This window comes from Caretta caretta, chromosome 22 (genome assembly GCF_965140235.1).
Source record: "Caretta caretta isolate rCarCar2 chromosome 22, rCarCar1.hap1, whole genome shotgun sequence".
Taxonomy (NCBI): domain Eukaryota; kingdom Metazoa; phylum Chordata; order Testudines; family Cheloniidae; genus Caretta; species Caretta caretta.
The window spans coordinates 13,975,651-13,994,775 of NC_134227.1; the positions used below are offsets into that span (position 1 = coordinate 13,975,651).

The 19,125-nt window shown below is 43.2% G+C and overlaps 1 protein-coding gene across 2 annotated transcripts in view; it reads right to left on the minus strand.

Annotated features, from left to right (window-relative positions):
* NCAPD3 (non-SMC condensin II complex subunit D3) overlaps positions 1 to 19,125 on the minus strand; it is a 47,977-nt gene that overhangs the window by 1,412 nt on the left and 27,440 nt on the right. The window contains exons 20-32 of one of the 2 annotated variants that reach the window (XM_048827177.2): positions 18,582 to 18,689; positions 16,575 to 16,689; positions 16,375 to 16,482; positions 15,108 to 15,346; positions 14,295 to 14,374; positions 8,048 to 8,185; positions 7,556 to 7,689; positions 7,187 to 7,386; positions 6,418 to 6,528; positions 5,268 to 5,435; positions 4,095 to 4,261; positions 3,625 to 3,758; positions 3,391 to 3,468 (exon numbers count right to left, since the gene is read on the minus strand). In XM_048827177.2, coding sequence (XP_048683134.1) covers positions 3,391 to 3,468; positions 3,625 to 3,758; positions 4,095 to 4,261; positions 5,268 to 5,435; positions 6,418 to 6,528; positions 7,187 to 7,386; positions 7,556 to 7,689; positions 8,048 to 8,185; positions 14,295 to 14,374; positions 15,108 to 15,346; positions 16,375 to 16,482; positions 16,575 to 16,689; positions 18,582 to 18,689 — 1,780 coding nt within the window. Of the gene's footprint in view, positions 1 to 3,390; positions 3,469 to 3,624; positions 3,759 to 4,094; positions 4,265 to 5,267; positions 5,436 to 6,417; positions 6,529 to 7,186; positions 7,387 to 7,555; positions 7,690 to 8,047; positions 8,186 to 14,294; positions 14,375 to 15,107; positions 15,347 to 16,374; positions 16,483 to 16,574; positions 16,690 to 18,581; positions 18,690 to 19,125 lie in introns of both variants that reach the window. The other variant, XM_048827176.2, reaches the window with a different exon arrangement.

Consider the following 19,125-nt stretch of genomic DNA (forward strand, 5'->3'; position numbering starts at 1 on the left):
CATCAATGACCCTAAACAAGGCAAATCCCTATCCCTTCCGGGTAGTAAAGTCATAGCCTGTGTTAGTATTTTTAGGTTTGCATGTGCTTCAGGAGGAAGACAGAGGCACATATTGCCAAGTGAATTAATAAAACTCTGTAGATGTTTAGCTAAAAGCCTAACTACCCCGTACAACTTGTTCTTTAATATTTAGGAAAAAAAACCTTAAGTTCAAGTCGGTGTGAATAGCGGTTACTAGAGGAAGCTAGCAGCATTAGCAAAATACCTCCATTTCCTACAGTAGATCTCTACACTAATCCTTAGAAGTCTATATAGCCGGAAGCCAAAGAACTGGTCATTCAAGGCCATTCTAAAAGCACCAGCTGCCCTCTTGTCTTGGAAGCATAGAGCGCAAGCCTGTGCCTCAGTCTTCAAGGTAACATAAATACACATGTTCATGATAATCTGTTTTTCACTATTAGACTTGAAGGAACCTACATGCTTTGGGGGCTACCAGAGAGTTCTCTTTTCCTTAAATCTACAACTGCTTGTCCACACCATCTCATTCACACCTGATCGAGCTCCCCCTGCGGGACACTCACCAGACTGCTGCGTTTGAATCCAAAAGACAGGATCCTGTATACTTCCTAATCCTACTGCATCGAGCATACAGACACTGTCTCTGGCCTCTCAGGCTCATTCTCAGGGTACTGACTTGCTGTCTGGTACCCTTAGGACTCCACAATCCAGCTGCCTTTGGCCATAATCAGGGAATCACCAAGGCATGCCATTGCTGTCCAGCTTTATCTGTCTTGCCTGGATTGGTTTTTGACTCATGAAACTGGCCTCTGAATTTCCTGACTTTATGCAGTGAAAGCCTTACCTTAAGGTAATGTGGTTTTCACATATGGCAAACGACAACACCTGCCTCATTTTACTGGATGCTACAGCTTTTTAGTGTAAGAGGGAGAGAGCGAAATGGCAAACAGAATTAACAACTACTCTTTCCACACCCCCTGTTTTTATTGAAGCCCTCCATAGATTATGTAGTGTTACCGCCAGTGTTTGCATTTACATTCCACAGTGAAGTAGTCTATTCTCTCCCAGGCCCTCTTACCCATTTTCACTGTCGAGAGCAAGCAATAGATGAGAGAAAGACCCAAGGGTGGCAGAGACTGATCTGCTAGCCAGCCTCTCAACATGTGAAGTCAGAAGTGATTTATAAAGAACTGCATCTGCAGAGTTTTACAAATGACAGACCAGAGAAAGAAATATGTTCTCCTCTGATCCTCTAACAACCAACAAGGCCCGGTGCCATCGTGCAGACACCTCAGTACAGATTAACTGAAGCAGCGATAATGCACTGTACAGCTTGTCACTGCTGAGAACACAGGCTGCCAGGAAACAAAGAAGGATTTTAGGCCTGGTGCCACTGGGGATTAACATTCTCCCCATTTTACAGCATATGGCTCTTAAGTGGAACAGCAGCGCAAGCCCCCGAGACAGACATGCAGTCGATGAAGGAAAGATTTTGGTTCTGTATAGCATCCCAGTAGACAACATCTTATCTGCAAAAAGCATTAAGTGGTCAGGTAGCCCAGTGGACTGGTGTGATGTAGATAACTAGACAGACGGAACAAGCATACAAGAGTGGAGAATACACAATGGGTAAGGGTCAGATTGTCCATTAAATGTAACCAGTTGTCTGTGCTTGGCTTCTCTTTGCACATGGAGATCAGATATTTGCACATGTAAGCAGCCAGTCTGCTGCCTAAATGGCCATGCAGATATGTGAATACCCACTTTGTGTGCACACGAGGTATTTCTACACAACTGAGGTACAGGCAATTGTTCACACCTAACTTCAAATATCAAGCCAAAACTGTTTAATGACAGCCGACCTCTCATTGCTACAGTTAAGATGGAGTTTCCTTTATTTTTGTGGGGGAGGGTGAGGAAGTTGATCCCACACGCAGAGCGACTGGTATAGTATGTGCCCTAAAGAAATTCAGAAGTGGGAAAGGAAAAGGAGAGCAGACTAAATGGATTGATAAGGCAGCTCAGCACAGTAACATTTCATAGTCCCTTCTGCATCCATGCTCCAGTACATATGAACTGTACAAAAGTGGGGCTCTGGCACTGTACTGCCCACCCAGGAACTACCCCAGCGGTCTCCTCCAAAAGGATAACAGGAAGTGGACTGCCACATTTCCCACTATCTCTGCACGTGCTTGCCTCATTTAGATGATCAGAGGGATCTGGATTACAGACGCCCCCCTGATTTATGCAATCATTCCGTTCCAGAAAGCCTTGTGTAACTCGAATTTTGCGTAAGTCAGAAACGTATACCCGTACGTTATGCAAAAATTTCCACAATTCGAAAATCCTATTTCTGGCTTATGGAACTTTTTCCGTAAGTGCGAATTTGTGTAACTTGGGTCTTGCGTAACCCGGGGAGCGTTTGTATTGCCATATGTCATTCGGATACTTTAAAGTCCTAAGAAATGAATAATCAACTGTCTTTTATTATCACAAAAGGGATATTGTGTAACCCACAGGAACTAGATCAGAGATGGCTCCCATAAATGGAAATTTTTCAAGGTCAGGTTTTGTGAGGCTGTAATTTAGCTGCCACAGACATGATGGGCAGAGAGACACTTATGAGTGACCTGTGTATCAGAGTTCTCCCAATTCATTACTGCTGCAGTTTACATAGCTTGTTTCCACAGCTGAGAACAAAACGATTACTGCTTCCCCAACACTCACTTCAGCTCTTATTTAGAGAAGAGCTCACTCTCTGAGAACACTTCATAGGTTATTAATACCACTTTATCAGATCCAAGCCAATTGTACAAAGATCTTTCTGCTATTGCAGCTCGTCAGCACCTTCGGTGATAGAATAGGTCTCGGCTGGGCCCTGAACTGGACTCTTCATCGAACCGAAGGCAAATGCCAAACAGGTATCCTTTCTAGTGTGGTGGTACTCGGTTCATGCTTCAGATGATCACAGGAAGCAGCACTGAGCAACAGCACAGCACAGGCAGCCTGGGAGATGTAGGTCAGTCTAGGGAACACTCCAATCAGATGATGAGCCAGGAAAAACTAGGGCAAACTCCCCTCCTCAGCAGCCCAGAAGTTGGGAGAAAAAAGGAGCCACCATTCCCTCCATTCATCAGCCAGGAGCACAGACCCTATTATACACTGACTCCACACTAGGACGTCATGCTTTGGCTCTCGAAGACTTTCATTTGGCCACCACGGCAATATAGCTATATAATAATCCAGAGATAAGTGGCTCTCCAGTAATGAAAGGTTGACTACCGCTGCACTACAGTGGGGGCTACGTTGGTGCATCTGTACAAACAAGGGAGTTCTTGGGCAGCGTGGAACATATGCAGTTGGGTTACTTACGGTCAGGAGTACTGATTGCTCGGCCCACCAGGGAAACGTTCGCTCCAGTAGACTGTTGGTTTAGGCTACACAAAGATACTAAAAGTAACAAGAAAAAAAAAAAAGTTAAGGACAGAAAGCTGCTCCCCAAGACAGTTCTACAACCACACCACCTGCTCAGAGGTCTAAACGACCAAGTGGCTTCCACATTAAACCTGCTCTATAATGGGCAAAAGCCTGCTGCTGGCTGCTTACCTTGCTTATTGTCGCTTGTGCTTGCTGGAGAAGAAGGCCGCCTTCCTCCTACACTTTTGCTGCGCTGCTTGTTACTGGCTTCCATGGCTTTCTTGGCAGAGTTCAGGATGGCAAGCGTGCTCAGGGACATCTGCCTATTGGGCAAAAGAAGCCACAAATGCTCTAAGGAGTTTCCTTCTACAAGTCACTCCAGAAGAGAAGATGTAGGGAAGATCTTGCTCACTCCCAACTCACTTTCAAATCCCCAGCAACCTCTCTCTCTCACATACACACACACACACACACTCACAGAGAACACAAAAGATAAGGCTATGGTGAAACAGCAGGGTCTAACTACTGCTGGTATTCACATTGTTGAGCTGAGCAAAGAGAAGATGACAGGCAATGCAATGGCTCTGGAGCCTTGACACATTACCTAATGCCCGTCTGCACAGCATCATTCTAACCTACTGTAAATTTGCAATCCATACCTGGGTCTAAATGGCTGCTGTTTCAAAATGCCAGCTCTGGGTGTAGTAAACCCAAATGGAGAAGGGGAAGCAGGAGATCCAGACGACAAAGACCGTCTCTCAGCAACAGGTGACTGGGCTTTGTTGTTGGGGCAGCTAGGAGGTACCGCTGTGTCTGAACTTGGGGACTGCTAGAGAAGAGAAGGGGAAATGGGTTTGCCATAATTCCATTGTTTAATGCATGTAATTTACATGACTGTCACACACACATACTATATCATGTTATGTATACGATGTGTCTGGTTAAGACGTGCCAAGGAGCAGTATCTACAGGCCAAGATTTTCAAAAATCACTTGTGAATCTGGAGGCTCAACCTGACATCTTAAAAGAGGTCTCAATTTCAATGGCAGGAGTTGAAAGTCAAGCGCCTTTACAATGTTATGTTATGTAGTCAAAAATTGAGGCGCTAAGGATCACTCATCACTTTTGAAAGTCTTGTCCTACAAAATCTGACGAGACGTATAATTTAGCTATTTCTAGTCAAGGGTGAGTTACTTCAGTAGTGACACAGTTTCCTTCACAAGGTGTAATGTAGGGAGAGAGGTCCCTATCACAGAAGGAGCTGTGAGAAATACAGCTGCCAGTTCCTCAACACCCATTGAGAGAAAGAACTTTGCCAGTTAGCAAAGGACTGGCCACAGCCAGCAAGTTCAAATGGATCCTCTCAAGTTAGACCTGCAGTTTTGGGTTTTGTACAAAAAATGTTCTCCCTAACTTTTCAGGCTGTGTAGACAAAGGTTTCTGAGAATATCTTGCAAACAAACATTGCAGGATTGTTCTAGTACAAAGAGAACCAGGAACTGAAATTGCCTAGAAAGTGAAGTTGAAACTGACGAGTGATATTTTGACTGTGGAAGTACAGAGCAATGCACATAGTATATTAGATTGGAAGATCTGTTTGAATTTATGGATGTGTGAGAGGTATGGGTTTTTGTCTGGATGGGGTTTTTAAAACTGTTATCAATGCCTCTAAAAAAATAAAGCCCTGGTCAGCAGGAACTATTGTGGTAAGATAGATAGAGGAAAACCAGGCAGGTGGTATCCACTGGTTCTGTAGCATGATCTATAGCTATAAGCTGTATGACCACTGGGTGCTATTGCAGCATACACCTTACTCTGGTGGCAGCCAATACCTGTATTGTGTTCATGACATTGATGACCTCTGTCTGACCTTCTCCCATCTCTCTCTCCCTGGCCAGTTGCTCTTCATATTTCTTCATGTCATACTCCAGCTCAGCTGCCAGCTGCTTGTCTACCGCAAAGAAGTCTTTGATTTCATTCCGATAATCTTGCATCACTTCCTGGAAGACACAACAGTCAATTTATTTTACTTCCCCATCTTAAAATCTCAGCTGACCAGCACTTACTGCCCATGTTCACATCATAGCTCTGAAAGTCCAAAAGAAAACGCTAGTTGGGACAGCAGAACTGTTTCTGTTTAAATGAAAGAGAGAGAGTCTATCAAAGAGGTCTACCGCTGATTCCTGACTTTATAATGCTACTCATTGTTATGAACATTGAAGGTTTCTGCCCACTCCACAGAGGGAAGCCTTTTACTTAATGTACGCAGCCCTCTTCTGTACTCCCATCACCACCAGAGCAACCTGGCTATCGGAAAGGAATGGTTTACCCTACAAAGCTGTACAATACGTTTTACTGGGTTTCAAAACCTCCTCATATGGTGTTAAAGCCATGCAGTGGGAATGGAAATAACAGCGGGAACAGGAAAAATATACTCTATTGTGGGCAGGATTGGGTGGGTGGTAACTTGCACTAAATCAATCACCAGTTTGTCATAAACAGAATTTCAGCACTGTGAAGTAAGTTTGGTTTTTTTAAAAATAAAGGTTTTAATACTTAAATTTAAGCAAGGGATAAAAAGAGAGACTCGATGTCTATTATAACAGGAGTTAAAGTATTTTTTACATGGTTTAAGCAAGATTCGTTTTATTTTTTTAGTGGTAAAAATTGTATCTGAATTCCGTGTGCGTGCGTGCGTGCGTGTGTGTATAAAAATATTTTAGAAACTGACAATTTTGTGTTTATTTTTTTAGTAGCACGTGGCAATCTGTCTCTTTTGTGGCATTTGTAAGATCTAAGGTTTTTGCCGGGGGAACAGAATAAAAATGCAAGAAACAATGCAGGAGCGGGTGGGAGTGGATACTGTGGGGCAGGACAGGAGCGGGATTAAAAAACAGCCTACGCAGGGCTCTACCTTGGGTTCTACTTCTGGCCACACTTCCAAATTCGCAACCTGAGAGAAAATCACAAGTCTTTCCTTACCCGGAGATAGTTCATGAGGTCTCTCAGAGCTGGAATCCTAGTCTGTTCCAACAAAGACTTCAAAGAAGTGATTATTGGGATGATGTTTTCTATGAAGATCTTCTTCTGAACCTGTAGTTTAAATAACACACAAACACTTAACATGACAGAACAAGGGATGGTTCATTTCATTCTTATGTAGATAAATGGCCCCTAAACAATAAATGAGTAACAGCTTAATATAAACACACGTGTAGTGATGGTTTCACTTTATCCCAATCCATGATCTGCCTTTTACGATGGTCCACGTCAGTCATTCTAATGGCAAGCTGCTGACAGCTGCATCAAAACCTATCATTAACATCAAACGCTTCACCCGTCAGTGTCTCTTAGAGCCAAACTGAGCCACAGTGTAATTCCACTGATTTTAGTGGAGTCCTGTCTGTTTACACCAAGTCTGAATTGGGCTCTTGAACTAGGGAGAAATCATTTTACATGTTAGTCGCCAAACTGCTAGCACATTCTAATTCAAATTGTCTGTTCAAGTGTAGGTAACCTCCAGAAATCATCACTCCTTTATAGGACATTTTCATTTTGCAACACATGCTGCTTGCACAGATTCACTTGCTGTCCCCAGATCACAAGGAATGTATGGGCATATAATCTGGGGAGATGGGTGGCAGTCCCTACTATAGATCAATGACTTTACTCAAGATTGTCCCTACCTGCAGGTTTAGATTTCATTCAGTGCTGTGCCCACTCTTCCCACTGCATGCCAAGTGGTACTCACTTGTGAGATGAGTTTCTTTTGTGCTGCCTGCATGACAGCATTGGCCATGGCCATTTCATCCTCAACTGGCTGGATATCTTCATCTGGTTTAGATCTCATAGCAGACAGTTTGATCTCTTTGCAGCTAAGGACTTCAAATGTATCTGAGAGCAACTCATTGGCTTCCATGTCCAGTGGGAGGATGCCATCCACAAAGCATGCTGTAAGAGATCAGGAGGAGGAAGATTTTTATTCCCAGAACCATGCTGCTAAACATAAGCCAGGGCAGAAGGGTCCCTGTGCTGCACCCAGAGGCTAAACCGATGCAACTGGCTCATCATAGGATTTATTTTTACAGTACTCATTCTGTGCCAAAAATGATGCCCCTACCCAGGATGTTCAGGCTGATTTTAGAAGTGATGTTGAACCTTTGCTCATCTGTAAAATGCTCTAGCAGGAACCTGTAGATCTGCATTCTTTTTCCTTTGTTATCTTTCCCCTTCAGAGAAAAGAGATTCTTCTCCCTGTATAGATAAAGACATTTTACCTCGGGCTAACACATGTACATGGAATTACAGAAGTAACTAGACTAAATCTAGCAAGAAACATTTGAATGCCACCTTAAAGGTCTAGAAACCTACTGCATAACACATACCCACACATACTATTCAGAAGTCTCTCATGGAAGGTGCCGGGGGAAGGCAGAGCGTTGTTACCTTAATATGAATTATTCTTAGGATTTTATCTTTCATTGCCGCGCACTATAAAAAGTGACCAAGAAAGCTTTGCTCCAGGCCCAAAGACTGCATGCCCAGCACCACACTGATATTCACATGCAACTCCCATTAACATTAAAAGAGAGGTGGCCAAATATTCACTGACCGCTCACTCTGGGGGAATTTGTTGTACTTCTCGTGTTTCTCATAGCTGTTGAAGTGGAAAATGCACTCGATGAAGTGCTGGGAGAACATGACTGGATTCCTCTTCAGTAACAAGTGCACCAGGCAGAACTCCCCAAACCTGGATACAGAGTTGAAAAATTAGAACCACCAGAAAACCTCTTTCATTCTGGGGGCCACCTCCTGAATTATAGCGAGGTGTCCTGCTAATTCAGCAACCCCACAGGTTGTACTCAAAGGGCATGACAGAAACAGACTCTGGAGAATTAAATCTTCCTCAATACAACATTTAACCCTTTCATAGACATTAAGGTCAGAAGAGACCATTATGATCATCTAGTCTTACCTCCTGCACAATGCAGGCCACAGAATCTCACCCACCCAATCCTGCGATAAACCTCTCACCTATGTCTCCAAATCATGGTTTAAAGACTTCAAGGTGCAGAGAATCCTCCAGCAAGTGACCCATGCCCCATGCTGCAGAGGAAGGCGAAAAACCCCCAGGGCCTCTTCCAATCTGCCCTGGAGGAAAATTCCTTCCCGGACACAAATATGGCGATCAGCTGAACCCTGAGCACGTGGGCAAGATTCACCAGCCAGATACCCAGGAAAGAATTCTCTGTAGTAACTTTCTCTCCCACATCAGGGCTTTGAGAAAGATGCTGAACTATTTACTTTAAGCCCCGTTTTCCCCCATCCAGAATTGTGCTGAAAAGCTTTCAGCATCTATGGTGCACATTTATTTCTCTTTATAATTCAACACAGTTAAGAGAGAGAGAGAGAGAGAGAGAGAGAGAAGTAACTTTGATGAACAATAAACCAGGCATAACATTTTCAATAACTCTTGGCCTTGTCTACACTATGGGGGGAGATGGATCTAAGTTACGCAACTTCAGCTACGTGAATAACGGAGCTGAAGTCGACATACTTAGATTTACTTACCGCGGGGTCCACACTACGCGATGTCAACTGCAGACGCTCTCCCGTCAACTCCCCTTGCACTTCTTGTTCAGATGGACTACAGGAGTCAACGGGAGAGCAAGCTGCGTTTGACATCGATCGCCGTGCGTTGATCCCCGGTAAGTGTAGACAAGCCCTATAGTGACTTCCAAGCCTAAGTCCTGTTTTAAAAAGTGACAGACACTTAGGAGACTAAGGCCCAGATTTTTAAAGGTATCAAGGCACTGCTGCACCCAGCATCACAACACCTAGCTGATTTAGGAGCCTACATATTTTCAAAAGGGATTTAGGCACTTAGAGTAATTACAGCTTTAGCCTGGACAATGGTCAGTTGAGTTGATAATACAAGATTCTGTTACAAACAGAAGGCTTCTTCATCCCTCTCAGCCTGGTACACGCTGTTGTGGATCAAGACAGTAGTTTAAATAAACAATGACAAAGGTTTTGCAAGCTCAGTGACCTTGGATTATGTTGACTGATGAGATTCAGGTTTGACTGGGGTCGGAGTTTGGCCACACACAAAAGAAGGAAGAAAATTGCCTTGTGGTTAAGGCACTCAACTAGAACTCAGAACAACTAGATTTAATACCCGGTTTTGCCATAAACTTCCTGTGTGACTTTGTGCAAATCACTTAGTTGCTCTGCGCTTAGGTTTCCCATCTATAAAATGGAAAGAGGAGTTTCTCCTACTTCACAAGGGGATTGTGAGGACAAACACAGTCATGTCTGTGTCATGCTCAGACATGACTGTGATGAGCACTATGAGAATGTGTAACTACAATCTCATTTCAAAGCTACCACCCAAATGGCAGCTGCTGCTAGGGACAGGATGCTAAATTGGAACAACAGGACGCAAATGCTGGAAAAGATATGAAAGCCTGCTCATATAAAGGTATTTTAGCAGAGCATTGTGGGGACACAAGATCAGAGGACCAGGAAAGCTAAAGTACTGAACTGGAGGGTCTCGGCTACAGCGAAACGCACAGGCACAGCTGTATATGAAAGCTTGCATAGTTCTTACTCACATTAGATCTGGCTCTTGCCAATGCTGCTGGCTGTCCACAGCAAGCCAAGTTGAGGGGCAAAACAGTACATTCCATGAGACATTAGACTTTTGCAACAACCTGTCCCATGTCCTTGAAACAGACTTTAACTTATGAATTCAATTAACTTTGCAGGTCCACTTTTTGGTTTTTACACTAGAGGTCTGGGCAGAATTTTCAGGAGCTGCTGAATGGGTTGTGCATGGAAAAGTCATAAACAACACTTAACTGCTTTTACTTCCTATCAAGAAATACAAAGGATGATGCTCACTCAGGAAACACCTGTGTACTGGGAAAATATTCAGGGAGTTTCCTGGACTGAGTTATCATCAGGGATCTGACCAATGGACAGCAGCTGAGGCCTGGCCTGAGGCACAAGGGACACCAACAGGTGGAGGCTAGGCATGTTTGCACAGTAGTAAAGCATTCACAAGGGGAATAGATTGGAAAAAAACCTCTGGCCTGGAAAAGGTTTTGGTGCAGGGAGCTCTTACGCATCACTTACTCTCCGATGTCATGCCTTCACCATATAATCTGGCATTTTATAGTAGTTTACATTCTGCCCTTTGCTATTCTGGGAGATCAGAAACACATTCACTGCAGAAAGTTTAAAGACCTTTACCCATATATACCTGGCTTTAGGTATCACCTGAGTTCTCTGAATTCTACGGAAAGGAAGATGGTATTTGCTATGTATGTGTGTAGTGTGAAATGCAAAGGGTTTGAGATCTATCCCTACACCAATCCAGTGGTCTGAACTACAGGTTGCTTTAGTGAAAAACGCTTGCATGAAGGTAAGCCCAGGGAGGAGATAGGGGAGGGACAGAAATAAAGCTAAAAAGCATCTAGGTGGAACATGATTTTTAAACATGGTTCATAAGAGTGTGTGTGGGGTGGGGTGGGGGGGGATCCTAACAACAAAAATTGTTAGACACTCATTTTGTCTAGACCTATGTTTAAAAAGGGATCTACAAAGGATTTTTAAAAAGGGCCATAGGGCACTTTGGCTTTATTTATGATACAGCCATAAGGCCTGTCTTTTTCGGAAGGGGAAAACGGAGAGGGTTTCTCCTTGCTTTTTTATATATGAATTTCAGGTTTTGTCTGCCTTAGAACAGTGTTGTCTTGAGAACTAGCAAAATGCCAGGACTGGAAGAAAAGATATTATCAATTAAAAAATGCAATAATATATATTACCTCACCTACCTTGTCTCTAGCATTGCAAGAGTTAGAGAGTGAAACCTGAGCTATTTAAGGGGAGGGATTTTTATCATCAGCTCTCTAACTCTAGTTATTAACATTTTAGACATTTGTTAAAGATTCAGCTACCCCCATTCCACATATGAAAGAGGGAGAACTCACAGACATGCTCTCTGACATCCAGGAGATACACCTGCACTACCAGGGTAGACCAGGCTTGCTGTTTCTCAGTTAGAAAGCAAGGAGAAACTTCTCAACTCCCCCAACCACATTTTCCCATGCCTTATTAAATCAGAAATGGGAAAAAGGGCAGAAGCCATTAAAAAAAAAAAATTCCCTGGCAGCTCACCTTTAAATACATTCCCTAAGCAAGTCCTAAGGGCCTCATACAGTTCATCCCCATTTGAGCAGGCTGCCCATATTAATAAGTTTGATGTGCAATTGTTACAGATGTGATTTAAGGTAAGAATTCGAGAGCTAAAATGAAGGCCGAATCATTCAGTCAGCAGCTCAGCAGGCCGTGCCTAGCAATTGCAGCTTATGTAGTCAGTGAGACCCTGCACTGACACCATGCAGGCGAAACCCAAGCACGTTATGGTGAGGTAAGAAGAAAGCTTGACGCTTTGCTATGAATCACTGTGCTTTGGGAGACTACTGGAAGTCAGGCCATTAACCCTATTTGAACCTGGGGTGAAGTTCGCTATTCCAGATGTAAATAGCTGTGTGGGCACTGAAACAACGCCGATCATTGCCCAAGCAAAACCTTTTCATTCGAGTACTTTAAATGGGTCATTGGAAAAGAAAATGTTAACTGCCTTAAAAAGGAGCAATTATCAGGTCAGTAGGGTTGTTTTCCCTCCCAGAAAGTTAATAATTAGTATTGATCTGAGAGAATCGGTAACTGTGCTGATTCAAGTGGTATTTTGTTTCAAGGATTCAAATTGAATTCAATCTACTGTACGATAGAACAACAGGAAAAGCAGTTAATGTAGAGAAGCAGTAGTTACCTTCTGACATGCCTATGACTGGGGTGTGTCTAAAGTCATCCCCGTCGCTTCTCCCCATATCAAAAGTCACCAGTTATGTGCAACAGAATAAGCACCTGACAAATTAGCTTAATTGCCAAGAGAGTACAAAGCAGCAGCTGAAAATCAAAGCACGTATAATGTTCTACTTCCCAGAACTCAGAAAGGGAAGAAAACTAAACAAAAATCCAATTTTATATATTTTGCAATGTTAGTCGTTGCAAGACCAAGAGCTGTATGTCAATCCCAGCCTGGAATAAAGGGTTTTTGTCTGTGTGCACCTGCTGAATATAAATGCCCAGAAACGGGCTCCCAACAGAAACTGTTATTGTTCCATACCTAAAGCACTGTGAATACGATGCAGCAATGCCGCCATCTACTGGGAAGAGCCAGGATTGATTATAAAAGTGCTCATGAACAGGCCCAGACTGATGGCCCTGACTGTAATCCTCAATTTATTTGGAGTAAGCAGGAACACTGGCAGCGGTTGGGCAAGCTTCCGCTGCACGCATCATCTACCCATCCATTCCCTAGAGGAGTAACCTGCAAGGGAGTTCATCTCTCCACGTCCCACTCAGTCACTGCCCTTCCTACTGAGACAGACAACAAGGGTCCTTGTCAGTACCAAATACGGTGGAGCTCTATATTAACACCTATACAGTAAGAACTAGACCAGAACCACCAAATTACTGCACCAAGGCCAAAATGGGTGTCAGACAGTAATAACTTATGGTATCTTTTGAACTACATTTGGGTAAAATCAAGATCTTTAAGCCCACAGAACCCAAGCAATTCAGATTTCAGATTAATTCTGCAGGATCCCTGGTATCAGTATCGCAGGAGATCTTCAAGCCATGGTATGATGTTTAAAAGGAAAATGAATAACAACATGCAAAAACAAGTTAGAGTATTGAACTGTAACCTAAGTCTACTATGTAAAGTGGGAGGGCAGTTTTTAGAACACCTGTTTCAAAGTTCCCATTCCCACATGTATGTAAATCAAGGCAAGATAGAAAGGGCAGAGCTGCCCTGTAGTCAGTGCCACCCTAGGGTACTCCCTTGTGGCCTGATGTGTCCTTTCTGGCACCCTACCTCAGTTTCCTTCCAGTTTACACCCAGAATCTTTAATAAATTCAAGTCCAGGAGAGAAGGAATATTAAATATCATCTGGTTCCCTAAAGAGCCCTTTTGACCTCCCCTTAGTTTCCAGGTTTCACAGCTCTACATCCAGGGGGACTGTGTTTTAAATCCTGGCCTCTATGGCCTGCGAACTCTTCTCCCCTCAAGTTCAGGGGTTGCATAGCCCTCCTTCTTGGGGCCTGTGTGCTGGCTGAATTCTTCCTCTCAGCAGCTCCTTCCAGCAGCTCCTCCTTGACCGGGCCTGGAACCTACTTTTGAGTCACCCACTCAGTCAACTCAGTCTCTTGATCCACCCCAAGTGGGCCTAATAACTCCAAACACCAGGCAACACTGGCTTGGGAAAGAGGGGAGTCTTGCCCTGCCTGTTCTATAAAGCAGACATGGGGCTTTAAATGAACTATGATCTGGAATGGCCCTACATCCTCCCTCTCCTAGACACTAACTGCTTCCCTGGACCCTCTTCCTTGCTCCCAATGACTACTTCCATTATTTTCATGGCCCGCATCGGCTTTCCCTGGACACATGGAAAGAGTAACTGGCCTCTCCAGTCATGCCCTCTGACCTAGAGGCCAGTACCCAGTTCCATGCACACATGAAAGAGGGAACAGATTGTATCGCTCACTGTTCTCCCTCCTGTCACTCTTGTACTTTCAGATCAGGTCAGGCTCGGAGTGAAGTTTCCCACTCCTCCATTCCCACTTTCAAAATTTTATTAGGGCATAACTAGGGAGAAAGTGGGCAGGGATTAGAGAGCACATAATCTTTCTCATGGAGATTTCTCTGTTACATTCAGAATTAACAGCTGGGATGTGAGATTCAGTTTGCTTTGCTATCCGGATAGTTTATGGAACTGGTATCCTACCTTGCAATATCTGGGTTGGGATCCACCAGAGAACTGACAAATCTGAAGAACAGGGACTCCTTCCATTTCACAAACTCCTCCTACAGGAAAGAAGTAGACAGTGAACCATCAGCATGAACCAGGAATGAATGACCCTATTTGATTTTTCAGCTTGCACCCAGATACACCCTCTGGGTCATATCAGGAGGCACACAAAATAAAGCTCAAGATTCCTTAATTCTGAAAATAGTACATTTATTTAAATGCCATAGCAGCAAGTGTCCTGATTTACCATTAAATGTTAGCAGAACAAGGGAAGAGAGAGAAAATCTGAACTCCAATGCTGAGGTGCCAAAAAGGCATTCCTTTACACTGTTCTCATGAATTAACACATTGGTGGTCTGCCTACCTAGGATACATTATTAAACCGGGGGTAGACTATCTTCTGCCTCTCACATATTGACGTCCACATCATAACTGATAGATCACCAGAGAAGGTTAGTGCCCTGCTTCTGCTTGGTGGACACCTGTTACACCCATCTACTGGGGGTGAAATTGCAGATTCAAGAAAAAAAACATGATAGACAAACCTTGAACTAAAATCATTTGGATAGCCTGCTGAACTACCATGCTGGAAGTCTGTCTATTCACCCTAGTTAACGAACTATGGCAGTAACAGTTTACTGTTAAGGGCATCTTAAAGTGTGGGGAGATTGAAAGGGTATTTTAGGGTCAATCTTAAAGCAGCGTATGCATTGTGCAGGTTGCTAACATTCTGTATGATGGAGGCTGTTGGAATGGAGTAGTGAGAACTAGCCTAAGCCTGCTAGTCACCTGAAGAAGGTTGGTAAGCAAGATCAGTGTCTGCTTGCGGATGAAGGGCTTCGGGTCCTTCAGGCACATGGAGATGTTGGGAATGTACCTGTCCACCATGGTGGTGTAGCGGATACACAGGTCACACATAACTATGACAACGTTATTGCGAATGGCCACATCCTCAGACACCTCTAGCTCACGAGCGAGGGCTGCGACACATTTCTTTGCTAGATCCTCATGCTGCAGACACAGCTTACCTGTCACATAGGGAGGAAAGAATTGGGGCTATGAATGTTACAGTTCCTCACCTCCTCAGGGCTATCTTTCCACATCCTCTTGGGGGCATACAAGTCAAAACACATGGACAGAAAAACAAGGCCAAGGAGAAATGAAAGCAGAAAATAGTGAGAGCAAGAAGTAAATAAGGGAATAAAAGCAAGAAAGTCTTAGTGGAGACTGTATAAGAAACCCACAACCCACCTCAAGGGAAATGTAATCAAGGAGGAGGATTGTCACATCCCTCTTCTGTGAAAACATGAGGCCTATATCATGGATCTAGTAACCCCATTTCCTCTTTTCCAAAGGGCCATAGGGAGCTCAGAGTGCAGCCTAATGTCCTATGCATAACAAGAAAAGAGCCACCCCAATAACATTACTAGGAAGCCTTTAAAAATAACACTAATATTTTGCACCTCTAAATGTTTCTAAGCTCTTTAAGAACAAAGGATTAAGCGTCATGAGGTGCATAAGTGAGGAAGCAATAGTACTCCCACACTAGAGAAGTGATATGTCCACAGTCACACAGGAAGTATAAAGCAGAGCTTATATAGGAGACAAATATTCTACCTGGCCTTTAACACAAAGGCTCTGGCTCATCATTCGTATAAGTCAAACATATAAACTGTTGTCAGACAGCTTTTCTAACACAGCCTGCTCTGGAAAGCATTGAATTCCCTCCATCCCCCTGTTGAGCCTCTTGTGCATCACGTAGTTCCATAATCAGATGCCACCAAGCTGGTGCAAGTCTGCAGGGTTCTTCAGGTCCCGCTAACTGTGCTATTCACTGGTTAGATATGGTAAAGTTACATATTTTTATTGGTGTGTGCATACTCACTGCAGGGAGTTATCTGAAAGCTTGGAGCTGTATCACTATAAACACTGAATACAGTTCATCTCTGTGTCTAAGCTCATACAGAACAGCTGTAGCAATTGTAACCAGGGAAGAGAGAAAAGGGTAGGAATCAGTGGTACACAGCATCTATTCCCATGACAGCGCAGCTCTTACCTAGTGTAATGAACGCATGGGCTCTGACCACTGAGGGCATAGCAGATCCTCTGATTTGGGACAGTGGCTGAGAAACTGGGAGTTCCTCACCATCTGGAGGACTAGACACTGGGAAACAACAGACCAAAAATTAAAATACCCTCAAAACCAGAGAGTTTTAGTTCCTAAATGCAAATTTAAGAGTAAAGGGAGGGCCTCACATTGATCTACATTGACAGGACAAGCCAGAATAGACTGAATCAAAAGAAAGATGCGTTTCTCCACTTTGGCTGGACATAACTGTGCAGTCTCACCCAAGGTGAAGAGATGTCTCACCTAAAGAGAAAAGCAACACTGTCAAAAGAGAACAGCAGGGCTGACAATTAAATCAACAAGCTTCCACGTTACCCAAGTCAGCCAGCGTTTCAACTGTGCTACAGCTTCCAAAAGAGCTTAAAATTCCCTCTGCCCTTTAAAAGGGAAGGCATCACCTGTGTATGAGGCTCAGTTAGATCTAATTCGTTATTGTCTAACTGCAAAAAGAAAAGGAGTACTTGTGGCACCTTAGAAACTAACCAATTTATTTGAGCATAAGCTTTCGTGAGCTACAGTTCACTGCATCGGATGCTGTAGCTCACAAAAGCTTATGCTCAAATAAACTGGTTAGTTTCTAAGGTGCCACAAGTACTCCTTTTCTTTTTGCGAATACAGACTAACACGGCTGCTACTCTGAAACCTGTCTAACTACAGAGAGCCAAGTTCCTTTAGATCTGTCCTTACTACATGGTGAATTTCAGTGGTGACATGTACTATTGACAAGTTGCAAACGGGAAATTAAATTACTATTTTTCCCCAAAAAACAAAAATGAAGGCAATAACATGATGCATTTTGCATTAGTACAATCACTGCAGCTCCCCCAGAACTCTTGAAATCAAGTCTATTCTGTAGCTTTCTGGCACATCACTCAAAATTTCCATTAGGAATGATATCCAGTCACTCACACACAAAAGTCTATAGACATGTACTCGGAGAAATATCACAGGGATTTAGTATTTTCCCCTACAACTGTAAACTAATGATGTTTTCCCCTCTCTAGAAACCTCAAGATTTGAGAAAGTAAGAGTGGCAAGGGAACAGAGGAACTATGCTTCTTCAGCCTCCAATGGATGCAAATAATGACTAGATCCCTTTCAGAATGGGCTGCTCTACAAGAGAATATGTGAAAATGAGAATTTTTTACTCAAAGCAGCTCTCTGTGTATTAAAGTCAGATCTGCTGACTTGAGTTGAAAGAGCTTTTACTACTTCTAACTACTGCCACTCCTGCCAAACCAGCACAACACTGGGAGAATGAAGTGGATTCTGTTCTGGATTGTGCATCAACAGGATACTCAATCATATTCCAGTTGAAAGGATCACCCGTGCAACCCCACTTTGCCTTCAAATTAAGAGCTCAGCTACATTTCTGTATCCCAAGTGAAAGTAATAAAGCTGCACAGATCTAACGGACGTTATAATTTTAAGAGAATGGGGTTGCACAGGGTCTAAACGAGGGCAACCTTTTGTCTACAGAATGCTTTACTGTGGTGGCAATATGTGAATCAGAAGGAACCTATTTCTACGTTCAATCCATGGACTTGAAACTTGCTGACAAATTCCCATAAAAGCAGCACATCTGATGTAGAACCACTGAGATTAAAGAAAAGGTCATCGCACTGATCACATTTGGAGTGTTGTCTTCATTACCATAAGGGCTGGAAAGAGGTTTATTTATTTATTTATTTTTGTAGTTTAAGGAAAGGCTAGATTCTGTAGAAGTTGATAGCCTGGGCTGTCCCACTCATCAAGGAAAGCTTTCCACTTGCAGTCTACTTTCCAAGCCCTACTTCTTATTGTGTGTAACACCGTGTCAAATTTGTGGTGACTGGCCTGGGCCTGTTGTTCTCTAGGACTCACAGGAGAACAAAGTATTGCATCTCATGAACTATTCCAGTGAATATTTTAAAAACAAATATATAATTCTAATTTATGTTTATTTCCATAATAAATATCAGAAAAGCAAGCTAAAGGCCAAAAAACAACCCCCACAACAAAAAAATCCTGTATCAATGTACAAGGCAGAGTACTCCAGAGAATACTGCTCAGCTGGACAATCATAGAATCATCATTTTAAAGAGGGAACAAATGAATTCTTTGATCAATCAGTACAGAAAGGATACCAAGCTTACCAAGAGGTCTTCTTGCAGCTGCTCTGCTCCATCCTCTTTGAGGACTATACTGGAGATGTAGCCCTCACAGACAGATACTAGATCTCCACATACCTGGTTGAGCAGCTTCTGTTTCAAGATGAAGGCAAGTCAATGCAGTGCTCGTTAAAGAAATGCATCATGGGTAAAGCATCCTCCATGCATTAGTCCTGAAGTGGTAAATGAAAACCTTTTTCTCGAATCTGAAATGAATACTCTCTCTCAGCGCCCTCACACTAAGCAGTTTCTCTACGGCTAAAAACTTGTCCCAGTCTTTGTTTAGCAATCTAGCTGCAGGAATCAGCTGCAAACAAAATATGGGTAAAATCTACAAAAGAACATCTGATCTGAACAGTTATTTTCCTCTTTAGGTTTTAACTTTAAATGCAGGAGTTGTTGGTATCTAAGTAGAAAGGGCCAATTGTCTTCATTTGGCATTGCTTTATGAACCTTACACTCTCCCAATGATAGAAACAGAAGAACCCGCTTTAGCACATTGGTATAGGAATTTACTAAACAGCATCTC